This window comes from Cannabis sativa, chromosome 9, assembly GCF_029168945.1.
Source record: "Cannabis sativa cultivar Pink pepper isolate KNU-18-1 chromosome 9, ASM2916894v1, whole genome shotgun sequence".
Classification (NCBI taxonomy): Eukaryota; Viridiplantae; Streptophyta; class Magnoliopsida; order Rosales; family Cannabaceae; genus Cannabis; species Cannabis sativa.
This window is the reverse complement of record NC_083609.1, coordinates 8,186,285-8,199,158: the sequence shown is the minus strand read 5'-3', so window position 1 is coordinate 8,199,158 and position 12,874 is coordinate 8,186,285. Positions and strand designations below refer to the sequence as shown.

The 12,874-nt window shown below is 41.2% G+C and overlaps 1 protein-coding gene across 1 annotated transcript; it reads left to right on the top strand.

The window, feature by feature from the left end:
* The first annotated feature begins 5,379 nt into the window (after positions 1 to 5,379).
* Positions 5,380 to 11,278, top strand: LOC115722281 (pyruvate, phosphate dikinase, chloroplastic). The gene is made up of 21 exons (XM_030651448.2): positions 5,380 to 5,545; positions 5,736 to 6,079; positions 6,159 to 6,215; positions 6,324 to 6,557; positions 6,658 to 6,795; positions 6,944 to 7,106; positions 7,207 to 7,442; positions 7,568 to 7,696; positions 7,884 to 8,063; positions 8,237 to 8,374; positions 8,716 to 8,880; positions 8,983 to 9,144; positions 9,236 to 9,325; positions 9,449 to 9,587; positions 9,680 to 9,857; positions 9,958 to 10,087; positions 10,184 to 10,312; positions 10,411 to 10,548; positions 10,632 to 10,709; positions 10,794 to 10,885; positions 10,985 to 11,278. The coding sequence occupies exons 2-21, from the start codon at positions 5,789 to 5,791 to the stop codon at positions 11,025 to 11,027; spliced, it is 2,910 nt and encodes a 969-aa protein (XP_030507308.2). The 5' UTR covers positions 5,380 to 5,545; positions 5,736 to 5,788; the 3' UTR covers positions 11,028 to 11,278.
* Positions 11,279 to 12,874: the final 1,596 nt, after the last annotated feature.

Below are 12,874 nucleotides of genomic sequence, written 5' to 3'. Positions count from 1 at the left end.
TCCGGCGTTTTTCAGTCCGAAAGGCATGACTAGGTAACAGTATACCCCCTTATCGGTCCTGAAGCTAGTGCACTCCTGGTCTGCCGTATGCATTTTTATTTGGTTGTACCCAGCATAGGCATCCATGAAAGATAGCAGTTTAAATCCGGACGTGGCGTCCACCATCTGGTCGATCCTGGGCAGCGGAAAGCAGTCCTTTGGGCGAGCTTTGTTTAGATCTGTGAAATCTATACAAACCCGCCAAGTCCCGTTTGGCTTGGGCACCAGGACCGGATTGGCCAGCCATTCCGGATAGTATACGTCGCGGATCATGCTATTGGACAAAAGTTTATCCACCTCTTTCTCTAAGGCCTCGGCTTTCACCGAGTCGAGCGGGCGTCTTTTTTGCTGTACAGGGGGCATGTCCGGTTGACATTGAGTACCTGGGTGATGACCTGAGGGCTGATGCCGGTCATGTCTTCTTGGCGCCATGCGAAAATGTCGATGGCGCCCTTCAGTGTTTTTATTATTTTATCTTTTTCCTCCGGATCTAGGCTTCTCCCTATCCGGAGTACTTTGGTGGAGTCGTCGTCGCACACTGGTATCTCTTCGACGTCCTCCATTGGTTCTACGACCCTTTCGGATCCTATGCGAGGATCCAGCTCGTCTTCTTCAGCCTTCTCTATTTCAGGGGGCCCCCGGACCATGAGTACTGGCAAGTGGGTGGCAACATTGTAACATTGCCTGGCCTCTCCTTGATTGCCCCTCACCGTTCCGACTCCGGCTTCCTGGGTAGGGAATTTTAGGCATAGGTGTCGGATTGAAGTTATTGCACCAAAGTCGACGAGGGCCGGTCGGCCTAAGATTGCGTTGTAGGCTGTTGGACAGTCTACCACCACAAAGGTGCAATACTTGAATGTGCTTTGGGGGGTATCCGGCACAGGTAACCGGGAGCCTCGACTTTTCCCATCGGGATTAGCGTTGTCCCGTTAAACCCTGTGAGCTGCGATCCGCTAGGAGAGAGGTCCCGGTCGGTCAACCCTATCGCAGTGAAGGCTTCTTTGAAGAGCAAGTTCACGGAACTTCCATTGTCAATCAGGACCCTAGCCACCACTTTATTTGCGATGGGGGTCTCTATGACCAGCGGGTCGTGATGAGGAAAGCGCACCGTCTTGGCGTCTTCTTCCGTGAACGTTATGGGTTGGTCCATTAGCCGAGGCCTTTGAGCTGGGAGTTGAGTGACCTCCCACACCTCACTGTGTCTTGCGGCCTCGGCATATCTCTTTCGCTCCTTTCGAGTGTTTCCTCCGATATGGGGACCTCCGGAGATCATGGCTACCCGTCCATTAGGCCGGGGCGGAAGTCCGGGTATATGCTGGGTGTCACCTGCGGGAGCAGCTGGAGGCAATACTCCTGCTGTACCCCCTGGTGTTCCCGAAGGCATACCCCCTGCCACCGGCCCCGGGTTAAGGTGGGGCAACCTATTTTTGATCCACTCATAGAGGTGGCCCAATCGGATCAGATTCTCAATCTCATCTTTGAGATTTTTACACTCGTTGGTGCTGTGGCCAATGCCGTTGTGGTACTCGCACCTTTTACTCGGATCTCTCCGGGAGCTGTCTCTGTACAATGGCTGGGGTCTCCGGTAGTGCGTATTCTGCCTTGTGGCAAAATATACACGTTCCTGAGAGTCCGTGAGCTCTGTGTACTGGGTGTATTGGGGTGTGTACCCCTTCTTTTGGCGCTTCTCTCCCGTTCGGGTGCTGCCCTTGGAAGACCTTTTGCTTCTCGACCCTTGGGTAGGGCCTGTTAAGCTAGCGGTTGGGGCAGCCTGTGAAGGAGTCCGTCCATTCACCCCGGACGGGTTGCCGTAATGGGAAGATGCCGGGGGCAAAGCTTGGCCCTGGCTGTATCCGGGAGTAGCAGAAAACTGTATGCCACTTATCGGAGGGGTCGCGGTCGGGACAGTACCCGAGGGCGATACTCCTGGCATGTATCCTGCTATCCCGGTGGGATAATAGCCTCCGTAAGCCACGATCTGGGCTTCTTCGAGGTTAATATATTTTTGGACTCGCTTCTGGAAGTCCTGAAGGCTAGCAGCGCCTTCTTGCTGTAATTCGTTCCAGAAGGGAGTCCCGGTGCGGATTCCAGCTTGGAGAAGCGCAAGCTGTTGTCCGTCGTCGACCTTCTTGGTCTTCGAGGCTTCCTCTCGGAACCTCTTGATGTAATTCTTCAAGGTCTCGGTGGGCAGTTGCTTGATGTTGGTCAAGGCACTAACCTCCAAATTGACCTTCCTGGCGGCGACAAATTGTCTCCGGAAGTTGGTTTGGAGTTTGTTCCAACATCCCACCGATCCTGGTTCCAATTTCTTGAACCATTCCTCTGCCGATCCGCTCAGAGTGAGGGGGAAGCATAGGCATTTGGCGTCATTGCTGACCCGCATGACTGTCATGACTCGGTTGAATCGTGACAAGTGATCACTGGGGTCGGAGTTCCCAGTATATGCCGCCATCTCGGGCATCTTGAAGTTTTTAGGGAGCTCCGCCTCCAGGATATGTTTGGCACAAGGCTCCCGATCCTCACTGTCCGAGTCGGAGTCATCTCCCTTCTGCCTCCGGGAGACTCGAGCAATATCTTTTCGAAGTATGGCAAGCTCTGCCATAATCCCTTCGTTTACAGTACCCGAGGAGACTACGGGTCTGTATCTTTTTTGGTCAAGGTGATCCCGGAGGTCACCTTGATTCCCATTGATTTGATTTCTCAGATCAATGGGTGGACATCTCTGTCCTCCTCTTCCTCTACCCCCTGGTTCCTGGTGCACGGAAACGCTTTTCCGGTCCCCTCGATCCTGAGGGCCAAGACTCCCTCTTTGGGGCTTGCCCCTCTGCGGACCTTTCCCTTTAGGGAAATCCGAGCGGACCTTTCGCGGATCCTGCGCCTTTTTCTTTCGACCAGGGGCAGAAGTAGGGTTTTTTGTTTGGTTTTCCTCAGCAGGATGCCTTATAGGGCTAGGTTCCCTAGGCCTTTGCTGCTGGGAATTAGGCGAAGACGTCGCTGGCTCCCCGTCGAGTCCAGCGGCCATCGCCTTGGGATGCACGTGAATACCAGCTGCCTCCATGGCTTTCTGCATGGCTAGCATCACTTCATGCATCTTTTGATTTTGCACTTTCTGAGCTTCGATCTCAGCTTCGTGATCGATAGCTTTTTGTCTGAGGAGCACCAGTTCTTGGTAGCTTCCATCATCGTAAGCATACTCGTCGAGGTGTTCCTCGTGGTTTTCATCTGGAACTTCTTCCTCGGACTCCTCTGCTGCCCTTGAGGCTACATCTTCCTCATTGGGATCTTGAGCGTCTTCTAGAGGGCGAGGATGACGTGTAGCTCTTGTCTCCACCATTATCGTGAAGTTAAATGCTTGTTGTGAAGCAGCTTTCCTCAGCTCTCAATGAAAGCACCAAAATGTTGACCGAGGTTTTCGGCAACTATTAAAATATGTTTATAATAATGAGCTGTAAGAAAGCGAGATGAAGACTTTTTACGTGGTTGGGGCGTTAATGAGCCTTAGTCCACGAGCCACTGCTATTAATGGATGTGTTTAATACAGATTCTACACTTGAGAGAATGTTTTTCTCTTTAATACAGAGAATGTTCTTGGTGAGTTTTTTCTCTTCTTACTCTTTTGCAACCAAGATTCTCCGACCCCATTAAATGAGCTTTGAGGGGGTATTTATAGTGTTTTGGTGGGGTAATCCCTAGAATTGTTCTTACACATGTATCTGTAAGTATCCATAAAGTTGGGCATTTCCGATGAATATACCATGGGTGATGCATGGTCAAATCCCTAGGTGCTGTAGGGCTTTTATGGAGAATGTCCTTTTTGTCTTATGATTGATGTGACTCTTCGCAGAATAGCCGTCGCTAGACTTAAATGATCATTACTGTAGCGCTGCTGTTTGGGGGTTGTGCCGTCAGACTTTATTGCGTGTTACAGTCCCAACACGCTTCCTCCCATGCAGCATTAAATGCGACTTGATTTCTCGGGAGAGACCTGACACATCCCGGAGGGCCTTCACGCTATACTAGCTTCCGGGAGTAACTTGTACTCCGGGTGTCTCCTCCGGGACCCATGTTAATAGCGCTTCCTGGTGGCATAAAAAAGACTTAGCAAATCTTTCCAAGTTATCTGATCCACGTGTCCCCTCTTGACTGGTCCACGTATATTGGGCGAATTTTGGAGCAACAGGTACTTATGTGAAAAGTGCAATTTTAAGTTTTAAGGATATTAATACAATTTTGATTTAATTTAGGCTGAATAAAGATTATAGATACCATGTTTTACACTGTAAATAAAATAATAAATAATTTGACTTATTAAGGATTTTAACATGTTTTAGTCTATAAATAAGTAATATTTTTAAGAGATAAAATGAAATAATTAATATATAATATTTTGAATATTTAAGGAATAATGGATATTAAAAGGAATTTTTTATTTATGTTTGATTTTAAAAGGGTAAAAGTAAGGAATAGAGATCCTATGAAGGTTATGAAGTAGAATGCTATAATTTAGTTGTTACTAGCCAAAGGGTAATCCCTTTGGCTAGTTCTAGTATTTTATAGGGAGATCTAGTTGCTTAGTCTTGGTGGTTGGTTGATTCTCTTCAGTTTGAATAGTTTTCTAATTAAAGTTTTATGCTGTTTTTTGATATTTTTTTCAGGTGGAACTATTTTATTGAGTTAGGAGTGTTGTTTGAAGATGTTATAGCTTTATTGTCTAAATTTCCGGGGGCAGTTTTGTCCCATGGGGCTCGCTCTAAGATTTTAGCAGCCCATGGTTGGCAAAGCATGCTCTGCGGTTAGACGATGAGCTATCCTGGTTCGAGGAGGTTCTAGCGCCGGTGGCGGACGTGGGCGTCGTAAATTCATGAGTGATTTTAATCACTTTGTCAAAAAAAAATACTGTCATATTATATTTCATTAAATAATATTGTATTACTGAATATATTTTACTTTCTACTTAAGTCTAACTCATAATTCACATTTAATGAGTATAATAAAAATATCATCTATAAAAATATATATATCTATAAAATAAAAATAAAAATAAAAATAAATAAAATAAAGTAGAGATAAAATTTAATTTCCTCCAAAATAATCCCTATGGAAAGGAACATATGGGCAGCCCATTAATGCGTGTGCTTGCCCAGTTGCCCTGCCATCGGGTTTGTCCTACTCTCCTAAAACTCTATCCAACCATCACATTCCATGTCCCAAGAACTTCTCCACGTGTCGCTTTCTAATTTCCAGACAATGTGAAATGCTGAAAGGGCAAAAGAGGGATTTCCCTCGATTCAAAGTTCCGTTAAGACTCACGAGTTAGCGCTATAACTATAATTTCATCCACTCACGTCACTCATCAAACCCTTTATTTCCTTCTCTCAAAATTATTATAATTATTATTTACATTAAAAATCATTCGTAAAATAAATAACAAAAAAATAAATATCTAACCGCCATTTTTGTGTGAAGAAGCTGATCCACACCACATCCTAAGCTCCCACCAGCTTTGGTATGTATACTTACTGATCTCTCTTCCCATGTTGCATAATATTAACAAATACATGTATATAAAATTATTCAGTTAGTACACAAAACTGTTTGATCCAAAATTTCAATATTGCAAGAAGATGATCGTATATGATATGTGTTGATTAGCCTTAATCGTGAAGATGAACTGATGATTTATTATTATTATATAGTATATATTTCAGGGATATATATATATATAGAGAGAGAGAGGAAGATCAATACGATGTCGTCGACGATGAAAGGAATGGTGATAAGGAGTGGAACTGCTATGGAGGTGAGTAAGCAAAGATTGATAAAGTCATGGTCAAAGTCAAAGTATGTGGATCAGTACCACTTGTTTGATCTAATGAGGAGCAAAACCCGGCCTTCTTCTCAACTTCTCCGGCGAGCACGCGCGGTTTCCGTGACTGGAGTCGCAACACCGTACCCAAATAGAAGTCAGCTTCGCGGCCACACCCGAGCTCAAGCTATTCTTTCCCCTGTTTCTGATCCAACTACACCAACTACCGATAAGGTATATATATTCATATATACACACGCATATTTTAGTGATAAATTAGGGAAAATCATGTTCTTATGGTTACAATATACAGCGAGTGTTTACTTTCGGAAAAGGAAGGAGTGAAGGAAACAAGGGAATGAAGTCACTGGTATGTAAGCTACATGTTTGTGTAATTGTCTTTATTAGGACTTCTATTTGCTTTTTCTATTTGGATTCAATGCAAGAGTTAGCTTATTATGCAAATTCGGCTCTGTAGTTGGGAGGGAAAGGAGCAAACCTGGCGGAAATGGCGAGCATTGGCTTATCTGTGCCGCCTGGACTTACAATCTCAACAGAAGCATGCCAAGAATACCAACAGAATGGCAAGAAGTTGCCAGAAGGTCTTTGGGAAGAGATAATGGAAGGGTTGCAGGCTGTGCAAAACGACATGGGTTCTGTTCTTGGTGATCCTGTCAATCCTCTTCTGCTCTCTGTTCGCTCTGGAGCTGCGGTGAGCTCCTTCTTTGGATTTGTTTCACTTGTTAACCAAAGGTTTTTATTACTTTTTCCAATTGAGAACTTGCATTGCTATAATTTGTTTTTCTTTCTAGATTTCAATGCCTGGCATGATGGACACTGTTCTCAACCTTGGACTAAATGATGAGGTAGTTGCTGGTTTGGGTGCAAAGAGCGGAGAGCGCTTCGCTTATGACTCATATAGACGATTTCTAGACATGTTTGGAAATGTTGTAAGTAATTCTGACTGATGATCACATTCATTATGCTTGGAAGTTATATTTACTTGTAATGCCAAAAAGAGTATGTGTGTCCTTCCTACTTAGGCCAACAATGTTCTTTCTTTGGATTGAGTAAAACATAGTGTTATGTTAATTCCAGGTTATGGGCATACCGCACTCTTCATTTGAGGAGAAGTTAGAGAATATGAAGCATGTTAAAGGAGTTCAATTGGATACAGATCTATCAGCCTCTGACCTTAAAGAGCTTGTGGAGCAGTACAAGAGTGTCTACCTTGAAACTAAAGGAGAAAAGTTTCCCTCAGGTACTTATTCATTATTTTATCTTACTACCATATGAAAAAGAGGAGAGCTTAAAAAACAGTTAAGCAGCTTTTTCTTTTATTTTTTTCTTTAAATTTGAAGATCCAAAACAGCAGTTACAGTTAGCTGTCAAAGCTGTTTTCGACTCTTGGGACAGCCCAAGGGCAAACAAATACAGGAACATCAATCAGATAACTGGGCTAAAGGGAACCGCTGTTAACATTCAAACCATGGTTTTTGGAAACATGGGAAATACTTCAGGGACTGGTGTTTTATTCACCAGAAATCCAAGCACTGGTGAAAGGAAGCTTTATGGAGAGTTTCTCATCAATGCTCAGGTTGCATATATAATATATCATTCAAATTTCTCTGAGTCATTGTAAGCATGTAGATGTTGAGAGTTAGAAATATCTTATTTACATTGGCTATATATTGTATCTGAAAGAATGAATGGTCTTGATAGGGAGAGGATGTAGTAGCTGGAATTAGGACACCAGAAGACTTGGACACCATGAAAAATTGCATGCCTGATGCTTACCAGGAGCTTGTAGAGAATTGTGAAATTCTTGAACGGCATTACAAAGACATGATGGTAAAAATTACTCTATAAAGATAGATATATATTGACTTTCATATTAGATTACATGAATTATCTGGCAGTTTAGCTGACTAGAGCTATATGTAAAACATAATTTTGAAACTTTTTGACAATTAACTAGGGAAACACTCTGGATTTTAATGAAAAGATTCCTAAGCTGGCTAATCTCTGGTGTATACAGGACATAGAGTTCACTGTCCAAGAAAACAGGTTGTGGATGTTGCAGTGCCGATCAGGCAAGCGAACTGGTAAAGGAGCAGTAAAGATAGCTGTAGACATGGTTAATGAAGGACTTGTTGATACTCCTTCTGCCATTAAGATGGTTGAACCCCAGCATCTTGACCAACTTCTTCATCCACAGGTATCATGTGCTCATTTTCAGCCCTTCTCCCTAAAATAAAATAAAAAGGGCCAACGGTAGATTATCTGACATCACTATATAAAAGGACTAATATATGAATTCCTGAATACATCATTTATCTACCTTGGATAAAATTTCCATGGTGTGAACTGATTGATATAATGTTGTGCTAGTTCGAGGATCCAACTGCTTATGCAGACAAAGTAGTGGCCACTGGTCTGCCTGCATCTCCAGGAGCTGCAGTAGGACAGATTGTGTTCAGTGCTGAGGATGCTGAAACATGGCATGCACAAGGAAAAAGTGCTATCTTGGTAACCCTTCCATAACTGAAAGTTTCATCTAACTCATTATTAAAGGAAGAAAAAGGGGAGAGATAGAGAGAAGATAATTTAGTCTCTTTTTGTACAGCTCCAATTTACCATAATGTGTGTTTTGCTCTTATTTTAGTAATCTTTCCTTAATATAAACTCTTGTATGAGAGAGAGAGAGAGAGAGAGAGAGAGAGAGAGAGAGAGAGAGAGAGCGAGAGAGAGAGAGAGGATAATTTAGTCTCTTTTTGTACAGCTCTATTTTACCATAATGTCTGTTTTGCTCGTATTTTAGTAATCTTTCCTTAGTTATAAACTCTTGTATGACTATTCTTGCATTGTAGGTAAGAACAGAAACCAGCCCAGAAGATGTTGGTGGTATGCATGCGGCTGCTGGGATCTTAACAGCAAGAGGGGGGATGACATCTCATGCAGCTGTTGTAGCCCGGGGATGGGGAAAGTGTTGTGTTTCTGGTTGCTCTGATATCCGAGTAAACGATGCAGAGAGGGTAAATTTTCAATGCTGTTATTATTTTTTTGCACTCTAGCTGTCTTTCAAACAGAGGAAAAATACTAATTGAAAAAGGCACCTCAATTATTAATAATGGCAGGTACTTATAATTGGGGGACAAGTAATCAACGAAGGAGAGTGGATTTCACTTAATGGATCCACAGGTGAAGTGATATTAGGAAAGCAGCCACTTTCTCCGCCAGCTATGAGCAGTGACTTGGAGACTTTCATGTCTTGGGCTGATCAAATAAGGCATCTCAAGGTGCAACATTTGTTTTGATTAGGGAACCTTAACTTTGTAGAGCTTGTTCAAAATCTTTTTACTAAATTGGTACATTTTGTTGTTACAATAGGTTATGGCAAATGCTGATACCCCTGAAGATGCACTAGCAGCAAGAAACAATGGTGCCGAAGGAATTGGACTTTGCAGGACAGAACACATGGTAATATGTTTATGAGAAGTGTTTGATGGATATCTGAATTCAGTTCTTTGTATTCTATCAAAACTAGAGCTATTAAATTATATGCTTATATTTATAATATTGTTCACTCTTTGGATGCTTCAGTTCTTTGCTTCAGATGAGAGAATAAAGGCTGTGAGAAAGATGATAATGGCAGTTACAACCGAGCAGAGAAAAGCAGCACTGAATCTGTTGCTACCTTATCAAAGATCAGACTTTGAGGGGATTTTCCGTGCAATGGATGGTACTAAGATAAACATAAATAACACACATTTTGTACTACGTATGTTTGGAGTCTTCTTTCAACACCTAAGACTTTAACTTAATGACTTTCAGGTCTCCCAGTAACAATCCGGTTGTTAGACCCTCCACTACATGAATTCCTTCCAGAAGGTGATCTTGAACAGATTGTCAGTGAACTAACTGCAGAGACTGGCATGACTGAGGATGAAGTTTTTGCAAGAGTGGAGAACCTATCAGAAGTGAATCCCATGCTTGGTTTCCGAGGCTGCAGGTTTGTGTCCCTCTATGATAATTTTGGCTGGCTACATTGATTGCTGCAAGAAAAAAAAATTGTGCTTTATTGTTCACAAATGGGTTCTGGTCTCCAACAGGCTTGGGATTTCATACGCAGAACTCACTGAAATGCAAGCACGTGCAATCTTTCAGGCTGCTGTGTCAATGAGTAGCCAAGGATTTAAAGTCTTTCCTGAGATAATGGTTCCCCTTGTTGGAACACCTCAGGCATGATTCCATGCTTCTTTCTTGGCAAAACTTGGCATGTGAAATTTCCATCAAACTTGAAAGAGAAAACATTTATTTTTTTTTTATTTTATGCAGGAACTGGGTCATCAAGCAAGTGTAATAAGGAATGTAGCAGAGAAAGTTTTCTCTGAGATGGGCTCTTCCTTAAGCTATAAGGTTGGAACCATGATTGAAATACCTAGAGCTGCTCTTGTTGCAGATGAGGTATTGAAAATTTTCCAAGCCAGAAGAAGAAACATTCATAATTTCCCTTCCTGCTATTAGTGTCCAAGCTAATGTTTTTGGACCAATGATGTAATTAGATTGCAAAAGAAGCAGAGTTCTTCTCCTTTGGTACCAACGATCTCACACAAATGACATTTGGCTATAGTAGAGATGATGTTGGGAAGTTTCTACCTATTTACCTCTCCAAAGGAATTTTGCAAAATGACCCATTTGAGGTTAGTCATTCTTCATTGATCATCCTGAATACTCCCCCTAAATCAGAACTTTAACACCAAATAACCATTTCATTTAATTGTAGGTACTTGACCAAAGAGGTGTGGGACAACTCATTAAAATGGCCACAGAAAAGGGTCGAGCAGCTAGGCCTAATTTGAAGGTAATTATGGCAACACATCTTTAGTTTTTACTCTTTTCATTTTAGTAGATTTCGGATTGTGATAATGATAAATAATATACTCAGGTTGGAATATGTGGTGAACATGGAGGAGAGCCTTCTTCTGTAGCTTTCTTTGCTGAGGCTGGACTTGACTATGTTTCTTGTTCACCATTCAGGTCATACACACGTAAAAAAATCTTTTATAATTGACTGAAAATGCTTATTGATATTTTGCATTTGGATACTAAGCAAAAAAATATTTTGCATTTGGACAGGGTTCCTATTGCTCGGCTGGCTGCAGCCCAAGTTGCCGTCTGATAAAGAAGATTGTAAACTATTTATAGGTGATTTTTCATTGTTGTAAATACAATTACATATATGATATATATATATGTGGCGCCATATATGTGTATATATGTGAAGAAATTTAAGAAAGGCCAATATAAATAAACCAATAAAATAAAAAGAAAGGCCGTGAACAATTGAACATTAATAAAAAGTTCAAGTAAACTGTGAAATGTTACATTGCAGTAATCATAATAAAGAAAAGAAAATCATGCAGAAAGAAAGTGCGTTAATCTATTTGTTTGATACGATTCCCATTTAGTATTTAGTAGTTTATATATACATATTTTATATGTGGTTCCCATTCCAAGACAACAAACTAAGTTGTGATATGTGCACAATGTGATGTATAAATATACATTATTATCAATTGGTATAATTATAATTGTGTTGGCAACTTAGCAAGGGAATGTTAATTTTATTTTTTACTTTTTTCGAATAGACTACTGCATCACAGTTATGATGGAAAAATATTGAGTAGCAAAAACCTTTTAAGAAACATAGCGGCCATCGTAAGAAATTTTATATAACAAAGTTTTATAAAGAAAAAATACCAGACCCGCACAAACTTAATTCCAAGGAAGTTTGACTAAAGAAGTAGGAATTTTCACTTGAATTATCAAAGTAACCACCACCTGCGCATATCAAACAAAGTTGATCATTAATATTAACTATTAATTTGCAAAAGAGAAAAGTATATCCATCTTCATAATTACCTGTTGAAAAAATAATACGAATTCAGCAGTACCAAGTAAAATACAAACAAGTATTACTAAAAAGTATTGTTATTAGGCATTGATGCTTAATACCACATAGAAATAGCGTCTTGTAAATGGTTAGCAATACTACTTACTAAATTAAATTATATGTAACCCAACATTTAATTACACTAACTAATAGCGATACGACACCTTAATGCTAGGATTATAAAATATTATAAAATTATTGAGCTGTAAGAAAGTGAGAGAAGGATTTTTACGTGGTTGAGACGTTAATGAGCCTTAGTCCACGAGTCTTTGTTATTTATGGATGTATTTAATACAGATAATATACTTGGAAGAATTTCACCCTTATAAATACAGAGAATGTTCTTGGTGAGTATTTACTCTACTTGCTCATATGCAGCCCAAGATTCTCGATCTCATTTAATGAGCTTTGAGAGGGTATTTATAGTGTTTTTGGTGGGGTAATCCCTAGAATTGTCCTTACAAGTGTGTCTGTAAGTATCCATAAAGTTGGGTATTCCCAATGAATATACCATGGGTAATGGGTAATGCATGGTCAAATCCCTAGGTGCTGTAGGGTTTTTATGTGGAATGTCCTTATTGCCTTTTGATTGACGTGACTCTTCACAGTGTAGCCGTCGCTAAACTTAAATGATCATTAATGTGGCGCTGCTGGTTGGAAGTTGTGCCGTCAGATTTTATTGCGTGTAGCAGTCCCAACACGCTTCCTCCCATGCGGCATTTAATGCGACTTGATTGCTCAGGAGAAACCTGACACCTCGCGGAGACGCCTTAGCGTTATATGAGCTTCCGAGAGCACCTTGAGTTCCATGTGCCTTCTCCGGAACCTACGTCCGGAACGTTTCCTTATGACATAAAGATTTAGCAAATATTGTGAATTGCTTGATCCACGTGTCCCTGTTTGATTGGTCCACGTACATTGGGCAAAATTAGGGGCAACAATAATTGTGTTGGCAACTTAGCAAGGGAATGTTAATTTTATTTTTTTACTTTTTTCGAATAGACTACTGCATCACAGTTATGATGGAAAATTATTGAGTAGCCAAAACCTTTTAAGAAACATAGCGGCCATCG

Excerpts from the sequence above, each read along its gene's own strand:
- LOC115722281 (XM_030651448.2), top strand. The coding sequence starts at position 5,789 with ATGTCGTCGACGATGAAAGGAATGGTGATAAGGAGTGGAACTGCTATG. Across the intron at positions 9,145-9,235 it reads ATCAAATAAGGCATCTCAAG|GTTATGGCAAATGCTGATAC; the intron begins GTGCAACATTTG and ends TTGTTACAATAG. Across the intron at positions 10,088-10,183 it reads CCCTTGTTGGAACACCTCAG|GAACTGGGTCATCAAGCAAG; the intron begins GCATGATTCCAT and ends TATTTTATGCAG.